Here is a 23,120-nt window from a genome sequence, read left to right on the forward strand (position 1 = left end):
AAAATATAGTGCGGATTAAATTAATTAATGCACAACCTCTAAATATTATTGAGTTGTTTTTGGAATGATAAATTTTAAATTCAAATCACGGTCAGAAGTGAAATTACAACAAGTTAATAATAAAATTTAACAAACAATTCAAAAGGTCACCAGTGCGTTTGTTTATATATATATATATATATATATATATATATATATATATATACCAAATATTTAATTAGTGAGAGCACATACAATCAACAATTTAAAAGAATCAAAATATATATCCTGTATTTTAAAAAAAAAACTTTATGGCCTCTTATACTTTAACAGGGTTTTATAAAGTACCTTTATTTATTTTATTCGTATTTAATAAATACCTCACCACGTTGAAATTAATGCTTGAGTATCCACGCTGGAATGAAGAGAGTGAAAGCTTGTTTAATTGCCATATTGTCGCCTCTTCCCATTTCTCCTCATGTTCTGTTCCTATGGTATACTTCTTTCTCTTATTATATTTGTCGCTGAAGATGAGGATGACCAAGAACGCGACCTAGAAACCTTTGCCATTGGGCTTGACCAAGCGGTAATAAATTCGTATCCGAAATTTCAGTCACTAAGGATGGGAGTTCAAATGGAAATAATACTACTTGTTCGATCTGTTTATGCGAGTATAAAGATATGGAGATGCTACGAATGATGCCTGAGTGCAGACATTTTTTCACTTATGTTGCTTGGCTAAAGCTTAACAGGTCGTGCCCGATTTGTCGAAATTCGCCGCTTCCGACTCTGCTTTCAACACTGTTGTCGGAGGTTGTGACTTTGTCAGAGTATGCCGCGGATCAAAGAAGGAGGTGATTTTGATTGTTTCTGCAGTGATGGTGACTGGTTTGAGGTATTCTTGTTTGGTTTGTTTTTGGAACTATAAATTTTTGTTCTTAAGTAGGCAAAGCTAAGTTTGTAGGATTTTGATTTTTATTATTGGTGAATTGTGTTTTTGATTTGCTAAGGCAGAGAATGGAAAAATAGAATACTATCTCTTTTTTATGTTGTAAGAAACTTAGGATTGAATTGAGTGTTACTGCTTTCTTACATTGAACTTAACCTTTTTTTTTTTCTTTTTTTACCTTCACTATGGAATGATTGATCTTTTCTTTTTTATCCCCTGAAAATCATGTTGTGTTAAATCATTTCTCTATGTCCCAACATTTCATTAGCAATTCGATTACTGTATATACCTGTAAATGACATTAGGATTAATATGCAGGGATCTTGCGACCAACAACCCTTTTTCTTATTTTCTTGATTTTCTTGATTTTGTGGTTTAACTTTCTTTTTCTAGTAAATCAAGTTCTGCTCTTCTCTGATTTTGTGCTCTAAAGGTAATTAAAATACTTTTAGAAAGCAAAAGTAGGTTTGTTTTTTCTTTCTCTCAATTTGATGGGTTTTGAAAGCAAGACGGAAGAGGAGGAAGGAGGAAATGACAATGTATGATGTGGCATATGATGTGTTTCTCTCTGTCTCTAACATGTCATTATATTTTTCTAGATAAGGGGATTTGAGTTGCACGCGCTTCATTTGCCTAGGATAAGTATTTATTAAATACGAAAAAAATAAATAGAGGTATCTTATAGTACTCTGCAAAGTATAAGGAGTCATAAGATTTTTTAAAAAAATTATATGGTCCAAAATATACATTTTTGCAAATTTAAAAGTTCCACTTTTGTATTAAATATATGCACATACATGACCAACAAACCAAAAAGGTTGAACAAAGTGAAGTGATAGATTCCCTCTGAGTTATGGGCTTATTTTCACTCATTATTTCTGAATTATATCCCATATTTCTTAATTATCCATATACTTCAATTCCTTACTTAAAAATACCTAAATTACTATTTAAATAATATAAAAGTCGATTCACTGATTATGCGGTAAACAGCCAGTAATCTTGCTAACATGTACATGGTTTTTATAAAAAAAAAATTTCATATTAGATTTTTTAATAATTTTTTCTCTCCCACCTTGTAATTTTCTCTCTCCTCTCTCCTCTCTCCTCTCTCCTCTTTGCTGCTAACTCCATTCCTCTTCTCCATTGTATGATCACAGCTCCTCCCCATAGCACCACAACCTCATTTTTTGTTATTTCATGGTCAAGGAGCAACGCCAAGCCACCAAACATCGACCAAACCCTTCTCTCTCTCTCATCCTCTCTTGTTTCTGATCCAAACATCTTCTCCTCCATTAATGGTGTCTTATAGAGTATTCAATCCTGAAAATTTACGCTCCATTTCTCTCTCTAAAAAAAAATATAAAAATTCTGTATCACTCTCTCTCTTGATCTTTATGTTTTCATAGATCTTGTAGTTCTCTCTATATATTTGAAATCAAATTAAGCTCTCATGTCAAATTCCACTGCAATTTTTTCATAATTTATTAATCTTTTTTGTACAACTTACAATCTTTAGAGCTCTCAAATGAAATCTTCTCCATCAGACGGATGACCATGGTGCATGGTAGGATTTTGATTTTTTTTTTTTTTTTTTTTTGTAATTTTCAAATTTTTTTAATTTTTTGGGTTAGTTTTTCAAATTAAAGATAATTATTATAAAAAAAATTATACTGTGGATTTCCACTTCATATAATTGTGGTTTATGCTTCCATTTTGCCTTTGTTATTTCTTTTGTGACCTTTAGCTTCTTACTATGTAATTTTTATCTAATATTTTTTCTCCCTTCGGTATCACTTTTTTTATGTATGGAGAAAGCTTTTTTAAAGTAGGTTTTCCTAAGGTTTTATTTTCCTTTTTTTAATAAATAATTTACTACTTGTTTTGGAGTTGTGCTAATGTTATCTAATCTATTTTTAGTTTCATAGCTTTAAAAAATCTGAAAAGAACAGAGATGAACTAGAGCAAGGAGAGAAGATGAGCTCAGATTGGAGATCAGCGTTTTACTTTTTCTGGCAAGAGAGAGAAAGAGATGGGTAGAGGAGAGATGGGAGAGAAAAATAAAATTAAAATGGAGATAACATTATTAAAAAAAATATGATGTGGCATTTTGAAAATAATTATTTGCTGACTAAGTAATTTCATGTCAGCTTTTCACCTGCAGTTGACTGGAAAACTGGTAAAAAGACTCGTGAGTTATTTCAATAAAAGTTCATGTATTTTTAAGTGACCAATTGAAGTATAAAGACAATTAAGAAATGAGGAGTATATTTGAGGGACGATGGGTGAAAATAAGCCTTGAGTTATGTGTTTAATATCTAGGGTAAAATACAGTTTGTACTTAATTATATTCTAATTAATATTTTTGTCCATTTATTTTCGAGAACTTATCATGATGTTTCTAAGTTTTGTTTAAATTCTTTATTGGCTCCTTCCCTCTAAAAAATCCACACCGTAAAGTTAGTTAAATACATTTTTTGAATGAAATATGCTTATTTTTTAGATGAAAAGTTCTATATTAACGACTTGAAAGTAATTTTTCAAAATAGAGAGAGGAAAGTATGAACTAGCATATAATTTAGGAATCTAAGTATATTTTACTCTTATATTTATATTATGTTATTTAGAAAATATAAAGTAATATAAGATATTAGGTAGTATTAATTTAAGTCTGCAAAGAGATTTTCTTTTTTTTTTTTTTCGAAAAAGAATGATGAGCATCAAGAAACAAAACATACTGAATTAATGCTGGAGGGACAGGACCCCACTCCACCAAACTAGACAAAAAATTAGCTCTTGACAATAAATGGGCGCAAGGATCGCTGATTTTTTTAGCAAATAGCAAAGCTACAACACTGAACTCGTTAAGAAGAGTTCTACACTAATTAAGCAAAATACCAAAACAGGAACAATAAGAAAGTAAAGTAAAAAGAAATTAAATTTCTTATTATTTATATTCTTATTTATATTATTTTTATATTCTTATTTATATTATTTATATATTTTTCTATATATAGAGATAATTTTATTTCTTATAGGAAATTTCTTATAGGAATATATTCTTATAGAATTTTTATATATATTATTTATATATTAATATATTAATTATTATTTTTAAATATTATTATTTATATATATATTATTTATATATATATTATATAAATAATAATATATATATAAGAATTCTTAAAAAGCTTGGATGACCACCAGACAGTCACACTCAACTTCCAAACTTCCCAACAAACCTTTATTCTTTAACTAGCTTAGGGCCTCACGGAACTCAACAACTCAGCCATATTTGCATTCATGACACCTTCCATAACCATGCTGCCACCTCCCATCCATCGACCCTTGTCATCCTACAACAGCCACCTAAATCCGCTCTATGCATTACAACATCCCATGCAGTATTGAAATTTAGTTTACACAGGCCCAATTTTGGAGCACACCACTTCACAGGAAATGGCAACTGACCTTGAAAGCCTCCACGATACTGACTTTTCTGCGCCATCTGCCAGTTATCTGTGATATGCCTAGCTCTTCTTATAATGATCGAGGATGGAACCTGCTTTTGAGCCCATACCATCTGATTTCGATTCCACCACAACTCACATGCTAAAGTAAATGCTAGGCCCCATTTGTCTTTAGACACATTAATGAGAATCGACTCCAACCACCCAGGTACAGAAGTAACTCCCATTCACCACCCCAGGTTAGATTGGCTCCATATGGCTTGAGCTATTGGACATAACCAAACAACACGAAGTATCGTCTCCTCATCCACCCCACACAAAGGGCATGTAGTGTTCACGTCTACATGGCAAGCTTTCAAAGATACCAGAACAGGCAGACATCCCGACACCACCCTCCAAACAAAATTTTTGATCTTTCCAACTATACCACAGCTCCACACAGCCTTCCAAAGCCGTTCGTGAATAGGAGAATGATAATTCTTCTCATTATATAGAATCTGATAATCACTCCAAACAGAATAGCTACCTTTCGTTCCCCACCACCAAAACCAGGAATCTTCAAAATCCATAGCACTCAACGGAATTTATCGAATAATATTACACTCATGAGGAGAGAACAACATTGATAGAGCTTCATCGTCCCATATCCATCGCCTATAGCTAACAAGTCCGAAACCATCATGTCTTCAATACTTGTGTTGTTCGGTGATTGCACATAGGGAGCAGATATATTTGGCAACCATGGGAAATTAAAAACTGGAATCGAAAACCGTTACTGATACATCTGATACAGCCTTTCGAAGCAGTCCCAGGCTCTCATGAATGCTACTCTAAATAAAACCTGAGCTATTACCATTTCAAGCTTCCAATAAAGCCTCATCTTTATAATACCTAGCCTTATAGAGTCTCGCTACTATAGAGTGTGGCTGAGTTAACAGGCGCCATGCTTGTTTTAGCAGGAGAGCAATGTTAAAGTCCCTTAGAGATTTAAAGCCCAAATCGCCATCCTCCTTGTGACGACATAATTTATGCCATGCAAACCAGTGCAAACCGGAGCCTCCCTCTTTACCATTTCGCCACCAAAAACGGTTCATCACCTTTTCAATGGAATCAATCGTATCCCTCGACAATAAAAGTACATTCATCAAGTAGTTAGGAACTGTCTACACAACCGATTTAAGAAGAATATCTTTGCTGGCCTGAGATAGCATTTTCCGCATCCACCCACCTAATCTCTTCACAACCTCATCAACCACATTGTTGACGCGTGTTTTTTATGTCCCGCCTGATCCGATGAGGACACGAGGATGAATGAGTTAATGCTATCTAGAAGCCTTTTAAGGATTAAAATAAAAAAAATAATATAAATAAATAAATAAATAAATAAATAAATAAATAAAAGAGAGAGAGCTGCTTGCTACAGTAGCTACGTGCTACAGTGTGTGTGCTACAGTTTGACCTAGCTCTATAAATTCATCTCTTTCTCACAATTTTCACAACAACTTCACAACTCCAAAAAACGGCAAAAACCCTAAAAAATATACTGTGCTGCCACATTTTCTCTCCAAAAAATTCTTATGAGTTGATTTGAATAGAAATTGGCATTAGATATCAATTTTAGGTGAATCAAACCATAAAAAAGGAAAAAAAATCAAAAGATAAAAAAGAAAACTTCAATCCTTGGAAACAAAGCTTCTGGACATTTGATCCATTTACAATCCTCAATCTGAGGATCAGGTAATTTCTTTAACATTTTTGTATTTTTTTTTTTTTACATATTTTTGTGTTTTTATATATTTTTGTGATTTTAGTAATTTAAGCTTCTTTAAATTGTATTCTGTTCATATTTGGTCATTTTATATGTCCTTAAATCATATTTAAACAAGAAATGATGTAAAAAATACTTAAAAATGAATTCTGGATAAAAATCACGCACTTGTTCATCGATGAACAGTAGCTGTTCATCAATGAACAGTAATTGTTCATCGATGAACAGTAGCTGTTCATCGATGAACAGTAATTGTTCATCGATGAACAGTAACTGTTCTTTAATTTTTCCAGAAATGATCGATGAATAGTATCTGTTTGTTCATCGAACAGTACTGTTCATCAATTTTTCCAGAAATGATCGATGAATAGTAACTGTTTGTTCATCGATGAACAGTAACTGTTCTTCAATTTTTCCAGAAATAATAATAAAAAAATATAAATTTTGCACAAAAATAAAGTTTAATTTCTTTAATAAATCTGAGAATGCCCAACCATGAACAGGTTATAATTTAATTAAGCTTAAAATACTAAAATGTGATTTTGTATATTTATTTGTGTGGATTTTATAATTTTTGGTTGAATGCAAAAAAATTAAAAAATTAAAATGTGATTTAGATATTAAATAACAATTATGTATGGCATTATTTTTATTGGTTTATGGATTTAATTTTTGATTCGATTTATACATATATTTTTGGATCCGGTTTGTTACCCGCCTTGAATCATAAGGCAAGAGCGGGTCTTTTATTTATTTGATTTATTCTTCGGTTTGTCGCCCGCCTTGAACCATAAGGCAAGAGCGGGTCTTTTATTTATTTGGTTTAATTGCTTTGATTTGAATAATTGCTATGTGATAATTAGATTTGATTGGGACGATTAAATAATTTTCCAAATAGGAACTCGGTCCAATTCATTTGGGTTGGGTTTAAGTAAATAAATAATTTGGCTTTTCTAACTAAAATAAATTAGAAATCATAGGTTAATAGAGGCCGGTTTTCCCGGCGTTGGCTTCCAACGGGCCGACGTACCCAATTCCCTTACCCAGAATCGCATTGGTGCGCCTGACCAGTCTTTTAAAATAATTTGGCCTTAAAACAAAATTGGATTTAAAATGGAGTCATTTTTATAAAAACGGTCTCATTGCCTAAATAATGGGTAGCGACTCAAAATTGTTTATAAGACCGATTTATCGGCACCGCGTCCAAATAAAAAAAATATTTTATAAAAAATCACAAAAAGGATGTTTTCGGGTCCTCCGGGGGGATTTTCGACGAAAACAGATTGGCGACTCTGCTGGGGACTTAGCCCACTAATCTCCGGTTATTTTTTAAAATAAATTAGTCGGCTATGATTAGGAATTAACTCTAAAAACCTATGTTTTCTAAAAAATAAAATTGGTTAGAAAGCCGTTGGAAAATTATTTAATCGTCCTTGTTTGTTTATTTGCTTTCCTTTATTTTATTTTGCTAGGTTCTTGCATTCATACCGCATTTCTCTCTTCTCATCACTTTCTACCCATATTACCCTTCGGTACTGTTGTTAACTTTGACGGTGGATCCAGCCTAAACCTCGCGTTTTAGGTACATCCATCCGAGAATTAACATTACTACCAACCGCAAGCCTAGTACCTTAAAGGTGCGTTAAAAGGAGTAGGCCCAACAAAGCCCGAATCCTGTTTGCGGAACCCAGACTTTGTTAAGCCCAATAAGACTAAAGCCAATGCATATAGTTGAAAGCCTTAGTTACTTCCCCTAAGGTCCACCCGATTCTGTTTGCTGTTATTATGCCGCATCCATTTCCGAGAGTTTATCGTTAATCTCAAAACCCCCTGTTGGTTGTCGAGATTAGACCAATTCCTAGGAAACAGATGTCGGAATTTATACCAACGGAATCCATGTGTGGGAGAAATAAGGTTGGAAGGCATGCATTTCCCAACTCCCATTCCCTATGTGTTATAAACTGTTCATATATTGTGACATTCATGCACCACATAATGCTTTTCGATTCAACCATGCATTGATAAGAGCTAATTTTCGGTATGGACATTTGATCTTGATTTTGAGACTGGACCTCAAATTCGTTTTGAATAACATAATGCAATCGTTTATGGCGAATTGATACCCAAAAAAAAAAAAAAGAGGGGAGTTATAAGGGGATTGAGATTCCTTTGAATTTTTACATTTCTCGCATTATTTGAAAATAAGCGTGAGATTGAAAAAAAAAAAAAGAGAAAAAATTGTAATTAATCAAAATAAGATCCTGCTTGGAACCATCTGTTCCAAGGCAAAAAGTAAGGACACAAAAAAAAAAAAAAATTCCGCAATGTAAATTATTGCCATGTTATTCATACCGAATTTCAGGTCCATTCGTCAAAAAAAAAAAAAAAAAAGATCTCATTTCCATACTGATTAATAGCACATTAGATTTGCATTTTTCATTCTATGTGCCTATATTCTTCATGCATACAAATGCAAAGACAGAGGAAAGGCAAAGCACCAATCACACTGTCTTCTCAAATAAAAGAAGAAAAGAAGACGAGTCGCTGGATGAAGGCAAATTTTGAGTAAAATGGATGCCTTACAACAATCACAGGAGAATTTGCAGGTCACAGTTCTTGACATGAGACAGCAACTGCACACGATCCAGGCAAACCAAGCACGTATGGAATGGAAGTGGATGAAATATTTCAAAAAAAAAAAAAAAGAAAAAAAAACAATAAATAAAAAAAAATCGAATTCACTCTGTCACCTTCAGGTTCGGGAGGCCTAGAGATTTTCTGTCCTTTGTTTTTCATTTTTTTAATTTCTTGTGTGTTTTATGCATGTGCATTTTATGTGTTTTATGCATGTATCCTCCCACAATAAGGACATTGTGTCTTTCAAGTGTGGAAAAGACCTATATTTTCATTTCATTTCACTTATAAAAAATTTTGACAAAAAGAAAAAAAAAAGAAAAAAAAAGAAAAAAAATGTGTAACAATAAAAAAGTCAACTTCTTTGCCTTAGTTCAATGTTTTAGTCTCTACATGTTGATTGGTTTGTATTTTGCTTATTGAAATAGAAGTCTTGAATAATATACCATGATTAAGAGATTTAAATGCTTTTATGAACATAGGTATTAGGATATGACATATAAAATTTTTCTTTGCAAATATTAATCTTTAATTAACCATCTAGACATTATCTTTGACTTTAGAGAAGCATGAATCCTAACTTAAATAAAGAATAGGAAGAAAAGGGAAACTAAAGCCATAATACTTGTATGTTTCAAGTCAATAAAGGATGAAGGTATTTTAAGAGAGAAATAAAAAAATACGATAGAGGGAATAACGGAAATCCGTTCTAAAACGAAGTGGTACAGAGCATAAAATGCAACCACTTACTATTTACATTCCCACATCTCTCCATAAAAAAAAAAAAAAAAAGAAGAAAAAAATGTGGTATGGAGCATAAAATGCAACCACTTTGTGAAAAAGAAGTAGGTTACCTAAAAATACCTTGAGATAAGAAACAATACATGTGTGCTAGAATTGTCCCAAGTACTTCCTATTTTGCATTTTAGGGCAGGAGGATTGCTTATCTCATATTTTGAATGACTAGATTTTGTATAGCTATATTGACAATTTTAAATGTCATATTCATTCATACTACTCAGTTCATAAACACATCAATCTCTTATCTTTGGTAGATTACTTAAGAAGTCTAAATCAACGAGTAAAAATAAACATGATCAACATGAAGTTTTAAAGAAAGATGAATGTTTCTGCTTAGGGACAAGCAAAGAGCTAAGTGTGGAGGAATTGATAGCTTCGCAAAGTGGGCAAATTTTGTTATTTTCAAATGATTTGCATGATTGCATGTGGTTTTTATACATTTTACGTTTGCTCGTGTTGTTTTTGTTTTAAAGTGATTATAGGAATACAATTTGAAAAAAATAAAAAAGAAAATAAATTGAAAAAAAAAAACATAAAAAATGTAGATTTCCGTCCTTAGTTAAATAATCCACTTTAATGTGCTTTGATTTCTTAATCCAGGGCAGGAGACCCAAATGCTAATCTAGCAAATAATTTCGAAAGAAAAGATTTGTTGTTGTCTTTTGCTGTCTTTAAGTGCAGGAAACAGGAATCAATAAAAAGAGAACCGGCGGATTTATTCACTAAAAAAAAAAAAAAGAGATACAATGATTGAGAGTTCGTAGCCCTCAAAAAGGAAAAGAAAAGAGTGCAGCAGTCATCTTTGGATCATCAAACCGATGCTTATCACCAGCTGGCTGCCATCTGCTTTCGGTGGTGATAGGGTGCGAATAGGCCCCACTGGATTGAAAATTAGCGGAGATGCAGCACATGGACAAATGACATCCGGATAAAGCGGTAACTCTCACTTTGTGTCAATTCTAGCTTTTATTTTATTGTGTTTTGTCAATTTTGGAATAAAGCAATTGGGCCTTTATGCCCGCATTAACGAGGTGGACCATTCTTGCAAATGAGCGGGACGCCTCTTTTTGTCTCTGTGGCTTTGTTTTCTTTGTGCAGGAATAAAGCAAAATAAAAAAAAATCAAATCAATCAATTTGGAGTCGGTGTACGGCTCGCCACACAGGGGGCAGATTTATCAAAATCGTCAATTACCCTCAGGTAAGTTTTCTTTCAAACACTGCATCAGGAAAAGTATGCCTGAAAATTTGAGACTAAAAAATAGCAATTTTTGCTAAAATTTAAAAGACTTTTGTTAAATTCAAAGTTGCAATGGATAAAAATAAAAATTTTCAAGATTTACTTAAAAGATAATATTTTTGGTCTTGGGATGGATTCCAGAATACAATCTTTTGTCCTGATGCAAAATTTCAAATTTCAAAATTCATGATTATTAATGCATGGGGCATGTGATGCCCCAACATTTGACAAAGGCAAAATATGTTTGTACACAGAAATTGCTCTTTCTCTCTTAAAAGTATTTTCAAGTCAACCGGTGATGATGTCACGAAGCCGTTTGGTCCCACAAAGCAGTGATGCTGTATCACGAAGCTGTTTGGATCTTTTTCTCGATTCGTGATGATGCATTACGAAGCGGATCGAGTCAATCCTCTTCCTGATTAATGATGATGGATTACGAAGTTGATCAGGACAATCTCAATACCAATTAGTGATGATGTATTATGAAACTGATTGGTCAATAAAATCTTGGATGTGACCAGGCAGTGATGGTGTATCACGAAGCTGTTTGGATCTTTTTCTCGATTCGTGATGATGCATTACGAAGCGGATCGAGTCAATCCTCTTCCTGGTTAATGATGGTGTATTACGAAGTTGATCAGGACAATCTCAATACCAATTAGTGATGATGTATTACAAAGCTGATTGGTCACATAAAACCTTGGATGCTACCGGGCAGTGATGATGAATTACGAAGCTACTTGAATTCTTTTCTCGATTCGTGATGATGTATTACGAAGCGGATCGAGTCAATCCTCTTCCTGGTTAATGATGGTGTATTACGAAGTTGATCAGGACAATCTCAATACCAATTAGTGATGATGTATTACGAAGCTGATTGGTCAAATAAAACCTTGGATGCCACCGGGCAGTGATGATGAATTACGAAGCTGCTTGGATTCTTTTCTCGATTCGTGATGATGTATTACGAAGCAGATCGAGTCAATCCTTTTCCTGGTTAATGATGGTGTATTACGAAGTTGATTAGGACAATCTCAATACCAATTAGTGATGATGTATTATGAAGCTGATTGGTCAAATAAAACCTTGGATGCCACCGGGCAGTGATGATGAATTACGAAGCTGCTTGAATTCTTTTCTCGATTCGTGATGATGTATTACGAAGCGGATCGAGTCAATCCTTTTCCTGGTAAATGATGGTGTATTGCGATGGTGTATTGCGAAGTTGACCAGGGCAACCAAAATCCTGATTAGTGATGGTGTATTGCGAAGCTGATCAGGACAATCTCAACCCCACCGAACAGTGATGGTGTATTGCGAAGCTATTTGGACTCTCTTCCCGGTCAATGATGGTGTATTGCGAAGTTGGCCAGGGTAACCAAAATCTTGATTAGTGATGGTGTATTGCGAAGCTAATCAAGACAATCTCAATTCAAATCCTTCAGGCCGATCAAACTGAGCTGAGGAGGTGTCTTCAAAGCCAATCAAACCGAGCTTTGGAGATGATCACAAATTCGACAAAATCCTCTAAAGCCGATCAAACTGAGCTGAGGAGGTGTCTTCAAAGCCAATCAAACCGAGCTTTGGAGATGATCACAGATTCGACGGGAGTCGACAAAGCCGATCAAACTGAGCTAAGGAGGTGACCAGATGATCAAGTCAAACCAAAATCCTTCAAGCCAATCCGAGCTTCGGAGGTGTCTTCAAAGCCAATCAAACCGAGCTTTGAAGATGATTACGAAAACGAACACTTCATTCAACCCAAGATTGAAGGCGCGTCAGTAGGCCACTTTAACATTAATAGTTTATGCATTTAATGCTAAAGTGGGGGGGCAAACTGTTGACGCGTGTTTTTTATGTCCCGCCTGATCCGATGAGGACACGAGGATGAATGGGTTAATGCTATCTAGAAGCCTTTTAAGGATTAAAATAAAAAAAAATAATATAAATAAATAAAAAAAAAAAGAGAGAGAGCTGCTTGCTACAGTAGCTGCACTACAGTAGCTACGTGCTACAGTAGCTATGTGCTACAGTGTATGTGCTACAGTGTGCTACAGTTTGACCTAGCTCTATAAATTCATCTCTTTCTCACAATTTTCACAATAACTTCACAACTCCAAAAAACGGCAAAAACCCTAAAAAATATACTGTGCTGCCACATTTTCTCTCCAAAAAATTCTTATGAGTTGATTTGAAGAGAAATTGGCATTAGATATCAATTTTAGGTGAATCAAACCATAAAAAAGGAAAAAAATCAAAAGATAAAAAAGAACACTTCAATCTCAGGTAATTTCTTTAACATTTTTGTATTTTTTTTTTACATATTTTTGTGTTTTTATATATTTTTGTGATTTTAGTAATTTAAGCTTCTTTAAATTGTATTCTTTAAATTGTATTCTGTTCATATTTGGTCATTTTATATGTCCTTAAATCACATTTAAACAAGAAATGATGTAAAAAATACTTAAAAATGAATTCTGGGTAAAAATCACGCACTTGTTCATTGATGAACAGTAGCTGTTCATCAATGAACAGTAATTTTTCATCGATGAAATCAATTTTTCCAGAAATGATCGATGAATAGTAACTATTTGTTCATCGAACAGTACTGTTCACCAATTTCCCCAGAAATGATCGATGAACAGTAACTGTTTGTTCATCGATGAACAGTACTATTCATCATTTTCCCAGAAATAATCGATGAACAGTAACTGTTTGTTCATCGATGAACAGTAACTGTTCTTCAATTTTTCCAGAAATAATAATAAAAAAAATATAAATTTTGCACAAAAATAAAGTTTAATTTCTTTAATAAATCTGAGAATGCCCAACCATGAACCGATTATAATTTAATTAAGCTTAAAATACTAAAATGTGATTTTGTATATTTATTTGTGTGGATTTTATAATTTTTGGTTGAATGCAAAAAAATTAAAAAATTAAAATGTGATTTAGATATTAAATAACAATTATGTATGGCATTATTTTTATTGGTTTATGGATTTAATTTTTGATTCGATTTATACATATATTTTTGGATCCGGTTTGTTACCCGCCTTGAACCATAAGGCAAGAGCGGGTCTTTTATTTATTTGATTTATTCTTCGGTTTGTCGCCCGCCTTGAACCATAAGGCAAGAGCGGGTCTTTTATTTATTTGGTTTAATTGCTTTGATTTAATTGCTTTGATTTGAATAATTGCTATGTGATAATTAGATTTGATTGGGACGATTAAATAATTTTCCAAATAGGAACTCAGTCCGATTCATTGGGGTTGGGTTTAAGTAAATAAATAATTTGGCTTTTCTAACTAAAATAAATTAGAAATCATAGGTTAATAGAGGCCGGTTTTCCGGGCGTCGGCTTCCAACGGGCCGACGTACCCAATTCCCTTACCCAGAATCGCATTGGTGCGCCTGACCAGTCTTTTAAAATAATTTGGCCTTAAAACAAAATTGGGTTTAAAATGGAGTCATTTTTATAAAAACGGTCCCATTGCCTAAATAATGGGTGGCGACTCAAAATTGTTTATAAGACCGATTTATCGGCACTGCGTCCAAATAAAAAAAATATTTTATCAAAAATCACAAAAAGGATGTTTTCGGGTCCTCCGGGGGGATTTTCGACGAAAACACACATACGAAAACACCTCCTTCTTTCATCTTCCAATGATAGAAGACAAGCCCAACTACTTAGAGCAAGAATTCGCACGTTCAACTCCTATTATAAGGAGCATATATTCTGCCTGGATTGAGCATTAGTGTTGGCACTAAAGTGAATTTCAGATTTGTTAAAATTCACAACTTGCCCTGAAGCTTGTTGATAAAGACCAAGACAATTTTTTATGATAAATGCCTCCGGAAGAAGAGCCCTAAAGAAATAAAAGGCGTCATCAGCAAAAAAATAAATGAGAAATCACAAGAGCAGATCTTACCACTTGACATCCATGAAGTTGACCAGCTGCTAGAAATTTTTCCAACAGTGCTGATTGGGCCTCCGCACAAATAATAAATTAATATGGTGAGATAGGATCACTTTGCCACAATCCCCTGCTTGGAATAATAGGGCCAAATCTGTTTCCATGATGCAAAATATCATAACTGACAATTGTAACCAAACCCATTACTTTATCAACCCACTCACTGCTAAAACCCAGTTTAAGCATAAGCCATTATAAGAATCACCACTCCACTCGGTCATATGCCTTGCTCATATCTGTTTTCAGCACCACCACCCTAACTTTACCCTGAGTCTTACGCTTAAGAAAGTGCATAATTTCGTGAGCGACATAATATTGTTCGTAATAGCTCCACCTGGGACAAAAGCACTTTGACACTTAGAGATAACATCAGATACACAAAATTTCATTATGTTAGCTATAGCTTTGCTCATAATTTTATTTATTACGTTACACAGTTAGATGGGTCTTAAATCAAAAACAAACTCCGAACTACCTTTGTTAGGAATTAAATTGATATTTGTTTTATTCCTTCCTAGCGGAGTACCATTATTATTAAGAAAATCAAGACAAGCTGCACTCCCCTCATTACCAACCATCGACCAGAACTGTTGATAGAAGCCAGGAGATAGTCCATTCGGGCCTAGTGCTTTGTCCGAATGCATGCCTTTAATGGCTTGCCTGATATCCTCAATGGTGAATGAGCACGAAAGAATATCATTGTGAGAGGCTTGTACCTTCCGCTTAATGCACTCCAAAACTGTCTCATCATCCCCTTGATTTGAAGAAAACAAATCAGTGTAATAATGCACAATATAGTCCTTAAGCCCATCATTCCAAGTTTTTCACTAACTAGTTTCATCTTTTAACTGCACAAATGTGTTTTTCTTCTGATGAGCAGAGGCTATAGTGTGAAAATAGCGTGTATTTCGATTGTCATCTTGTAACCGATACTACTTCGCTCTTTGTTGCCAATATGCATGTTGTTGCCTTAACACCTCCGAATATGCATCTTTTGCCACCCTGTATAACTAATAGAAACAGCATCATTCTTAAACTTATACCGAGCCATATGTATTTTGCTTTCCCGCAACTTTTGTTTAAACAACAATTTTCGCTTTTCTCCCCACTAAGCAAGGTGAGAACCACAACGATATATCCGGTCCCTAATATCCAACTCAGAACCCACCTCCCAAGCCTCTCTAACAACCTCCTGAAAGTTTGGTTCCTGCAGCATTTTCGTACCTCTTTTAACATGACGAATGAAAGACACCCCTAAATTCAAGTAAATGGCACAATGATCACTTGAAACAACTTGCATGTGAAAAAGACGAGCATCCAGGAAGAGGTTATTACAAGAACACGAAACCAGAGCTCTATCAAGCCTTTGACAAACCCAATCCTCTATGCCTCTATCCCTTTCCCATATAAACTGATTACCCACAAAACCCAAATCCAACAGTTCACAGTTATTGACTGCCTCCCTAAATCCATGAATTAACCAAGAGGAATGGTACCCTTTCCATCTTCTCGGAATGATAGAGAAGATCATTGAAATCCCCTACCACAGCCTATGGTAAGGATGACTTTGGCTTTAAAGATTTAAGAAGATTCCATAATTGTCTCCTATGATTGCAATTTAGAAAATCGTAGAAGCCTGTGAAACGAAAAGGCTCCAAACCTTCAACAACCACCCAAACATCGATATGGTTCTGACTATAGCTTATAAGAGAGCACCTAGGTTTCTCCATCCAAATTAAATCCAACGCGCCACTGTGACCCACTAGACTTACCACAAAAAGGCCATCATACCTAAGAGCCTGATGAACCTGATCCACCTTAGACCGACCCACCAAGACTTCCATTAGAAAAATAACACTGGGCCACTTCAAGGACTCTAAGTCCTTTAACTCATTAACTGTACATGGGTTCCCAAGCCCACGACACTTTCAAGATATAGTGGCAGGCTTGGACCCTAGGACCCGCCTCTAGTAAGTTTTTTGACCCATCAATAGCTTTCATAATTTAACCTAATGGTTCGACGTTATTAGACTCCACACAACGCCACTTCTGGACAGCCGCAGTTAAAGAGTCCATATTGAAACCAATATTGGCAATAGGCACAATAATTTTCTTAGCCTGCATGAAATCTTTAGATTTTGACTCCAGCAGGATATTTGCATGAATCACGGGATTCTCAAACTATTAGGGAGAGCCTGCCTCCATACCCCCTGGCTGATCGGACTCCATGGTGTACCCTCCTCTCCTTTCCACTGACCACTTAGAAGTTCAGCTTCTGACAACAACCACTTCTCACCAATGTTCGATACCTTTTTGCTATTAGCTCGCATCCATGCACCATAGGCGAACTGATCACGAGGGAAGCCTGGGTTATCAAACAAAGGTTTACAATAATGATCAGAGTGGCCTAGCATACCACAGAAGAAGCAGAAAGTTGATAACCTTTAATACTTAAAAGTTATCCAAATCCAGTCCTCGCCCATCTTCTTTATTTGCATTCTTCCTTTTAGAGGCTTATGAATATCCAGTGCAACTCAAATATGCATATACTCCCTCCATATACTTGTAAGAAAGATCCAATGAAATTTCTAAACTCCTTCCCAATCCTTTATGACCCAAAACCAATAGGGAGATTGTATTGAAATAGCTGGTAAGTCAGTAAATTGAAATAGATTTTAGAAGAACAATGAGCATTTATGTTACTTTATACCATGTTCAATTTGCAATAAGGTAATTTTTCAGAATCAACTTTGATGGTTTAATTGTTTCCTACCTATCCATATTAAACCAAGGATAGATGTGACAATATCCTGTGTTAAGTTTAACAAAGCTATGTTAAGTTTGTCATAGTGTTTGGTTGAAAAATGGTGGAGTCCGTTGGGTTTGCGTCTATTATGGGATAGGTGGACAAATTGGTCGTAACTTGTTTATTTTGAAAAGAAGGGGATGGGAATAAGAAGAGTTTAAAGGGGGAAAGACAAAGATGAGGAGAGAATGAGAGAAATATAAGAAATTAGGGGGGATTTGAAAAAGAAAGATGGATTTAAAGTGACTTGAATGCGATAAAACAATTTGATTTATTTAAATAGATTTACGAGTCATTTACAGTATTGATTTCCCTATTTATAGATATCCTAAGAGTACCTTCTAAACTAGGTGTACCTTCCAGAAAATCTATACAAAAATTCAAAAATGTCTTATTCATATACAATATTTATAATTATGAGTTTTAGGCTTAAATAACCCTCTTTGGTATATGATTATCCCTTTCAAGCTTTTTGCCAACTCGGGCCTTTTTTAGCCCGACACTAATGGTACCTTCTGCATATAGATTTTACTTAGTTTGAACACCTATGCGCATTATGAGTCAGCCTAGGTTGCCTAAAGGACGTGTTTGGTCACCTGAAGGGTCGCATTCGTGATAGTTATTGCTTCTTTTTTCTTCTTATAAAATGGTGGACCAGAGTAGCACCTTGTAGTTTGATATTTCCGTGATTTCTTATAAACTAGACCGATAACTTTTTGGAAAAATAATTATTTAGTCCCTGAGATTTACCATAATTATTTAAGTAGTCTCCCACATCAATATATATATATATATATAAAGCAAGTTTTTTTTTTCCTAGAAAGTTGACATGCGACATATCCATTTGTCATTTTAATTTGACAAGTGGCATATTTCTCCAATTAAACTTTCACTTGGCATGATTTGATTTGATTATTTAATGTATTGATGAATTGATTTGGTTTTATTTGATTTGGTTTGAATTTATTTAGAAATAGTATTTTTGGTTTGGTTTGATTTGATTTTTCAATGTATTAATGTATTGGTTTGGTCTGAATTTATTTTGAGTTAGTATTTTTGATTTGGTTTGATTTTATTATTTAATGTAGTGATGTATTATTTTGGTTTGGTTTTATTATTTAATGTATTGATGTATTATTTTGGTTTGAGTTTATTTTGAATTAGTATTTTTGATTTGCTTTGATTTGGTTATTTAATGTATTAATGGCTTTAAGTAATTACTATTACTTTTTAATTTTTAAAAAATGATAAATTTTAATAACAATGAATTATTCAAATAATGTATTAATCTATTGCTTTGTAACAAATGTTTACTCTCAAATACCAACTGTTTCCCAACTTTAATGTATCTTTAACGTATGGTTTGATTTGATTATTTAATGTATTGATGTATTGGTTTGATTTGGTTTGGTTTGAATTTATTTTGAATTAGTACTTTTGGTTTGGTTTGATTTGATTATCCAATGTATTAATGTATTGGTTTGATTTGTATTTATTTTGAATTAGTGTTTTTTGTTTGGTTTGATTTGGTTATTTAATGTATTAATGGCTTTAAAGTAATCAATATATATATATATATATATATATATATATATATATATATATATATATATATATATATATATATATATATATAAAGTGGGCAGATTTTTCGCTGGTGTTACCACGTAGGATTTCAATTTAATGACTTGTTTAATGCCTTAATTGTTTATTTTTATATTTATTTAAAAATAAATTAATTTATAATTATTTATTAATTGAATTAAACCGTCTTAAATGTAATTGATTAATATAATGTTAGAAAATTAATAACATATAAAGTAATGAAACATAATTTATAAATTTAATTATATGGGCAGTTATTATTTTACATTAAAAATTAAAAATTATTTTTTATTCAATTAAATTATGTTAAATATAATTGGTTAATTATAGTTTTAGAGAATTAATAACTTGATGAATTGATGATTTGTAATACCCCGAATTTTTATTTTCGAAACTTTTGAATTTTTATTAAATCAAAAATCGCAAATTTTGGCCGCGTGGGCTGCAAATGTAATATAGTCTCGATTCGAGCCCAAATTTTCGAATTGGGCCCAAGCCCAAAATAGATTATCCGGAAATTTTCGATTTGAGAACAGTTAAAATTTTCAAGAAATAATATGAAACACCAGCGATTAATTTATTATAAATATCTATAAATTAATTATTCTAAATTTAAAATCATTACTATTAATATTTTTATTATTATTGAGTAAATGGAGGAAATGTTACGGAACCTAATTAAAATAAATCGAACCGGACCCAGGAATTAAATTGATTTTTTTGAAAACTACACGAATAACCCAAAAACCAAGTGGACAACCTACAAACCGAGCAAGAACCGAGCTGAATCATTGAATTAGACCGAACCGGTTCGAATCGAACCGAAATGGTCTAGAAGCTCTAGACTTCTTTCTTTTCTTCTTCTTTTCCTCTTCTTCTTCTTTTTCTTCTGTTGCGCGACTCCCTCCTCCTCCCTCTCCTTCTCATTTCCGGCCACCGTTCAGCGAGAACGATGTGGTGGTCGACTCGCCTGGCACTGCGGATCACTTTTCCGGCCTCCTCTCACGCGGACGGAACCTCAGCGGCACGGATCGAGCTTGTTTGTGCCGACAGCACCGCTCTTCAAATTTTCCGGCGAATCTCGCCAATTCCGTCGACTTCAGGTGCCGGAGATGGTCTCGATCGACTCCTCTCCTCCACACGAACGTCTTCCCTCCACCGATTTGTGATTTCGCCTGAGTTTTGATGAACCATCATGTACGGCGGCGTGGAGGAACTATAACTCTCGATCCGGCCAAACGAGCCACTGGCTCAACAAAGTGATAGCAGATTTGGATTCCTCACGAAAATTGGAGTCGGGTGGTGGTGACCTTGCAATTTTCTGGGCGGTTTAACTTTTCCGGCCATCGTGAACGGCGGCGGCGGTCCGGCGAGACTCCGGTGAGGACTCCGAGAGGCAGAATGATCTCCTCTTCGCGCGGATCACAAAAATCAAATCCGATTTTTTGATCGGTACATTGTAAGGCCTAGTTGCTCGTTTTCGGCATAAATTTCAAAACTTGAATTAATTAATTAATTGAATTAGTCAAAATTGAAGATTTATGAATTTACATACAGATAATTGAAGTATATGAACATCGATTATAGAATCGGACTTCTAGGTAGTTAATGGATAATAAAGATTTGCACCAAAAATAGAAATGCTTAAATTCTAAGATATCAATCAAATTAATATGTAAATATCGTTAAGTATGATTAATTACATTAATTTACTAACGAAAGATATAAACAAATAAATAAATAAACAAGAATAACGAATTGATATATAGTTTAATAAATTAAATACCGACTAAAATTATTATCGTTATGAATAATATATGATCAATAGTATTATCATGATTAATATTAGCATTATTATTAGTAATATTAATATTTTGATTATCATAAAATATTACTTACCAAATAACTAGACGTTATATTTAAAGAATAAATTAGAAGAAATAAATCAAATAAAGATACACTATAGTTTGATAAGTTAATGAACTGACGGGTAACGAAAACAAATAAGTGAATGTAAACTGCATTTTCCAAATTAGAATTCTTATTTAGAATTTTCTTATTATATAGATACTTATGTGAAGACAAAGGCTGGAAGCGCATAATAAGAAAGGCAGTCCTTTTAAGGACAACAAAAACTGTGAGTAGTGTTAGATAACTAGTATCATCCGCTTGCATTCATGCATTCACGGCTAAATGTTATCATGCATTATTTTGTTGAATTGCCATATTATGATGCACTATTTATTGATATTAAAAATTGTTTGATTACTTGTGCTATGAATATACTGTGCTTTGTTTGTGTGGAATTGGATGAAGTGGGCCACCATGGGTTTGTGAGGACGGTCTATGTGATATGGATCCTGAATATGATGTGATATGGAATTTGACCGTCAGCCGGGTAAATGGGAGATCGGCGCCCCCGTGTGCACCTGATGATATGGATTATATAGAACCACAGGATGGCCTCTTGTTGTTGCGCACCTGATAATCTAGATTTGATTGTAGCCCGCAGGGTGGCGTTCTGTTGTGAGCACTTGATGATCTAGCTTGGATGGAGACCACCGGGTTGCCTCCTGTTGGTATGGAAAAGAAAAGAGAGAATGGAAAAACAAAGAGAGGACTGGTCAGTGAGGATTAGACCAGTTGGCCGTATGGGGGATCGGCTCCCTGGTGCACATGTATGAGAGGGCGAGCCATGTGTGATGACGGCTCGTTGGGGTTTCAGGTGGTGCCACTGACTAATTTCCACGTGATGTGATTATATGAAGGTGATAATAATTGGGATTGCTGTTGTATTGCCATTTGTGTGACAAATTGCATGATCATATAACTAAACGAGTAATCAAATTAAAATATTTTAGCATTTGTGTGATTGTGTGGGGTGAGAGGGTTATCTAACCCTACTCATTGAGTTTGGCGCTCACCCCTGCCTACTATTTTTTTTTCCAGGTAATAGAAAGAAAGGAAAGCCCTATGGAGTTGAGACACTTATTATAGAAGACTGTTAATGATAGAAATAACGATGTAGATATAAAGGTAGAGTTCCGCAATTGTATTCCAGTTGGGTTGTAAATAAATAATAAAAGTCCATATTAAATATGTGAACTGTATTTTGGTTATATGTATGTGAACTAAGTTAATGGGCCTGAATCCATAATTATGAATAGAAGGTGAGATGTAAATAAGTTAGGCTTACTACGGGCTTCGGGGCCGTAAGCCTACCCAGGTCCGGACCACGAAAATGGGTCGCGACATGATTTATACAACTTTTAGTAATAAAATAAATTATTTATCCATGGATTTTATAGCGAGTTAATTATTTTTTACATTAATTCTAAAATATATAAAATTAATGAATATTACCATATTTCATTTAACTTTTTATTTTTATTTTTATAAATTTCAACATTTTTAATCCATAATATTGAACATATGTTTATCTACTAATTTTTACTTTAGTAATTAAAAATCATGACCATATTTTTATTTACGATTGATATATCTTAATAATGTTTTTTAACAGTATAATAAAAAAAATTCCATTCAAAAATCTATAAACTATATATCTATATATATATTCTTTCAATTTTTTACTTTATTCTTTTTAACCCTGTATAATACGGATGTATTACTAGTTTAATATAAAATTTAACTCATCCTTAACATTTCCCTCCGCCTTGTAGAAGGTCGCTCCGTCTGAGTTTAAGGGTTTTTGCCGCTGAGAACAGGAGAAAATACTAAAACATCCTTCTAGCTGACGTGGACCACTGTGACGTTGCAACCGAGAAAAGGAAAAGTCGCTTTGTTCTCCCAAACGTAAACTTCTCACTCAAAATCCTCTCAATCAATGGTACATCTACAGATCTACTGAAGTTTAACAGGAAATTCT

At 33.9% G+C, this 23,120-nt stretch overlaps 1 protein-coding gene and 1 long non-coding RNA gene across 2 annotated transcripts; one reads left to right on the top strand and one right to left on the bottom strand.

The window, feature by feature from the left end:
- The first annotated feature begins 1,990 nt into the window (after window positions 1–1,990).
- LOC149494801 (uncharacterized) lies at window positions 1,991–3,304 on the top strand. Its single transcript, XR_016321801.1, has 2 exons — window positions 1,991–2,495; window positions 2,849–3,304. It is a non-coding gene; the product is annotated as an uncharacterized LOC149494801 (long non-coding RNA).
- Window positions 3,305–4,232: 928 nt separating this feature from the next.
- On the bottom strand, window positions 4,233–4,628 carry LOC149494802 (uncharacterized). Its single transcript, XM_089724433.1, has one exon. The coding sequence runs from the start codon at window positions 4,626–4,628 to the stop codon at window positions 4,233–4,235; it is 396 nt and encodes a 131-aa protein (XP_089580559.1).
- Window positions 4,629–23,120: the final 18,492 nt, after the last annotated feature.

The sequence above is a fragment of the Jatropha curcas genome, chromosome 7, assembly GCF_041381405.1.
Source record: "Jatropha curcas cultivar XTBG-Jc1 chromosome 7, XTBG_Jcur_1.0, whole genome shotgun sequence".
NCBI lineage: Eukaryota > Viridiplantae > Streptophyta > Magnoliopsida > Malpighiales > Euphorbiaceae > Jatropha > Jatropha curcas.

Coding starts and splice junctions, on each gene's coding strand:
- LOC149494802 (XM_089724433.1), bottom strand. CDS start 4,628: ATGGGAGTTACTTCTGTACCTGGGTGGTTGGAGTCGATTCTCATTAAT.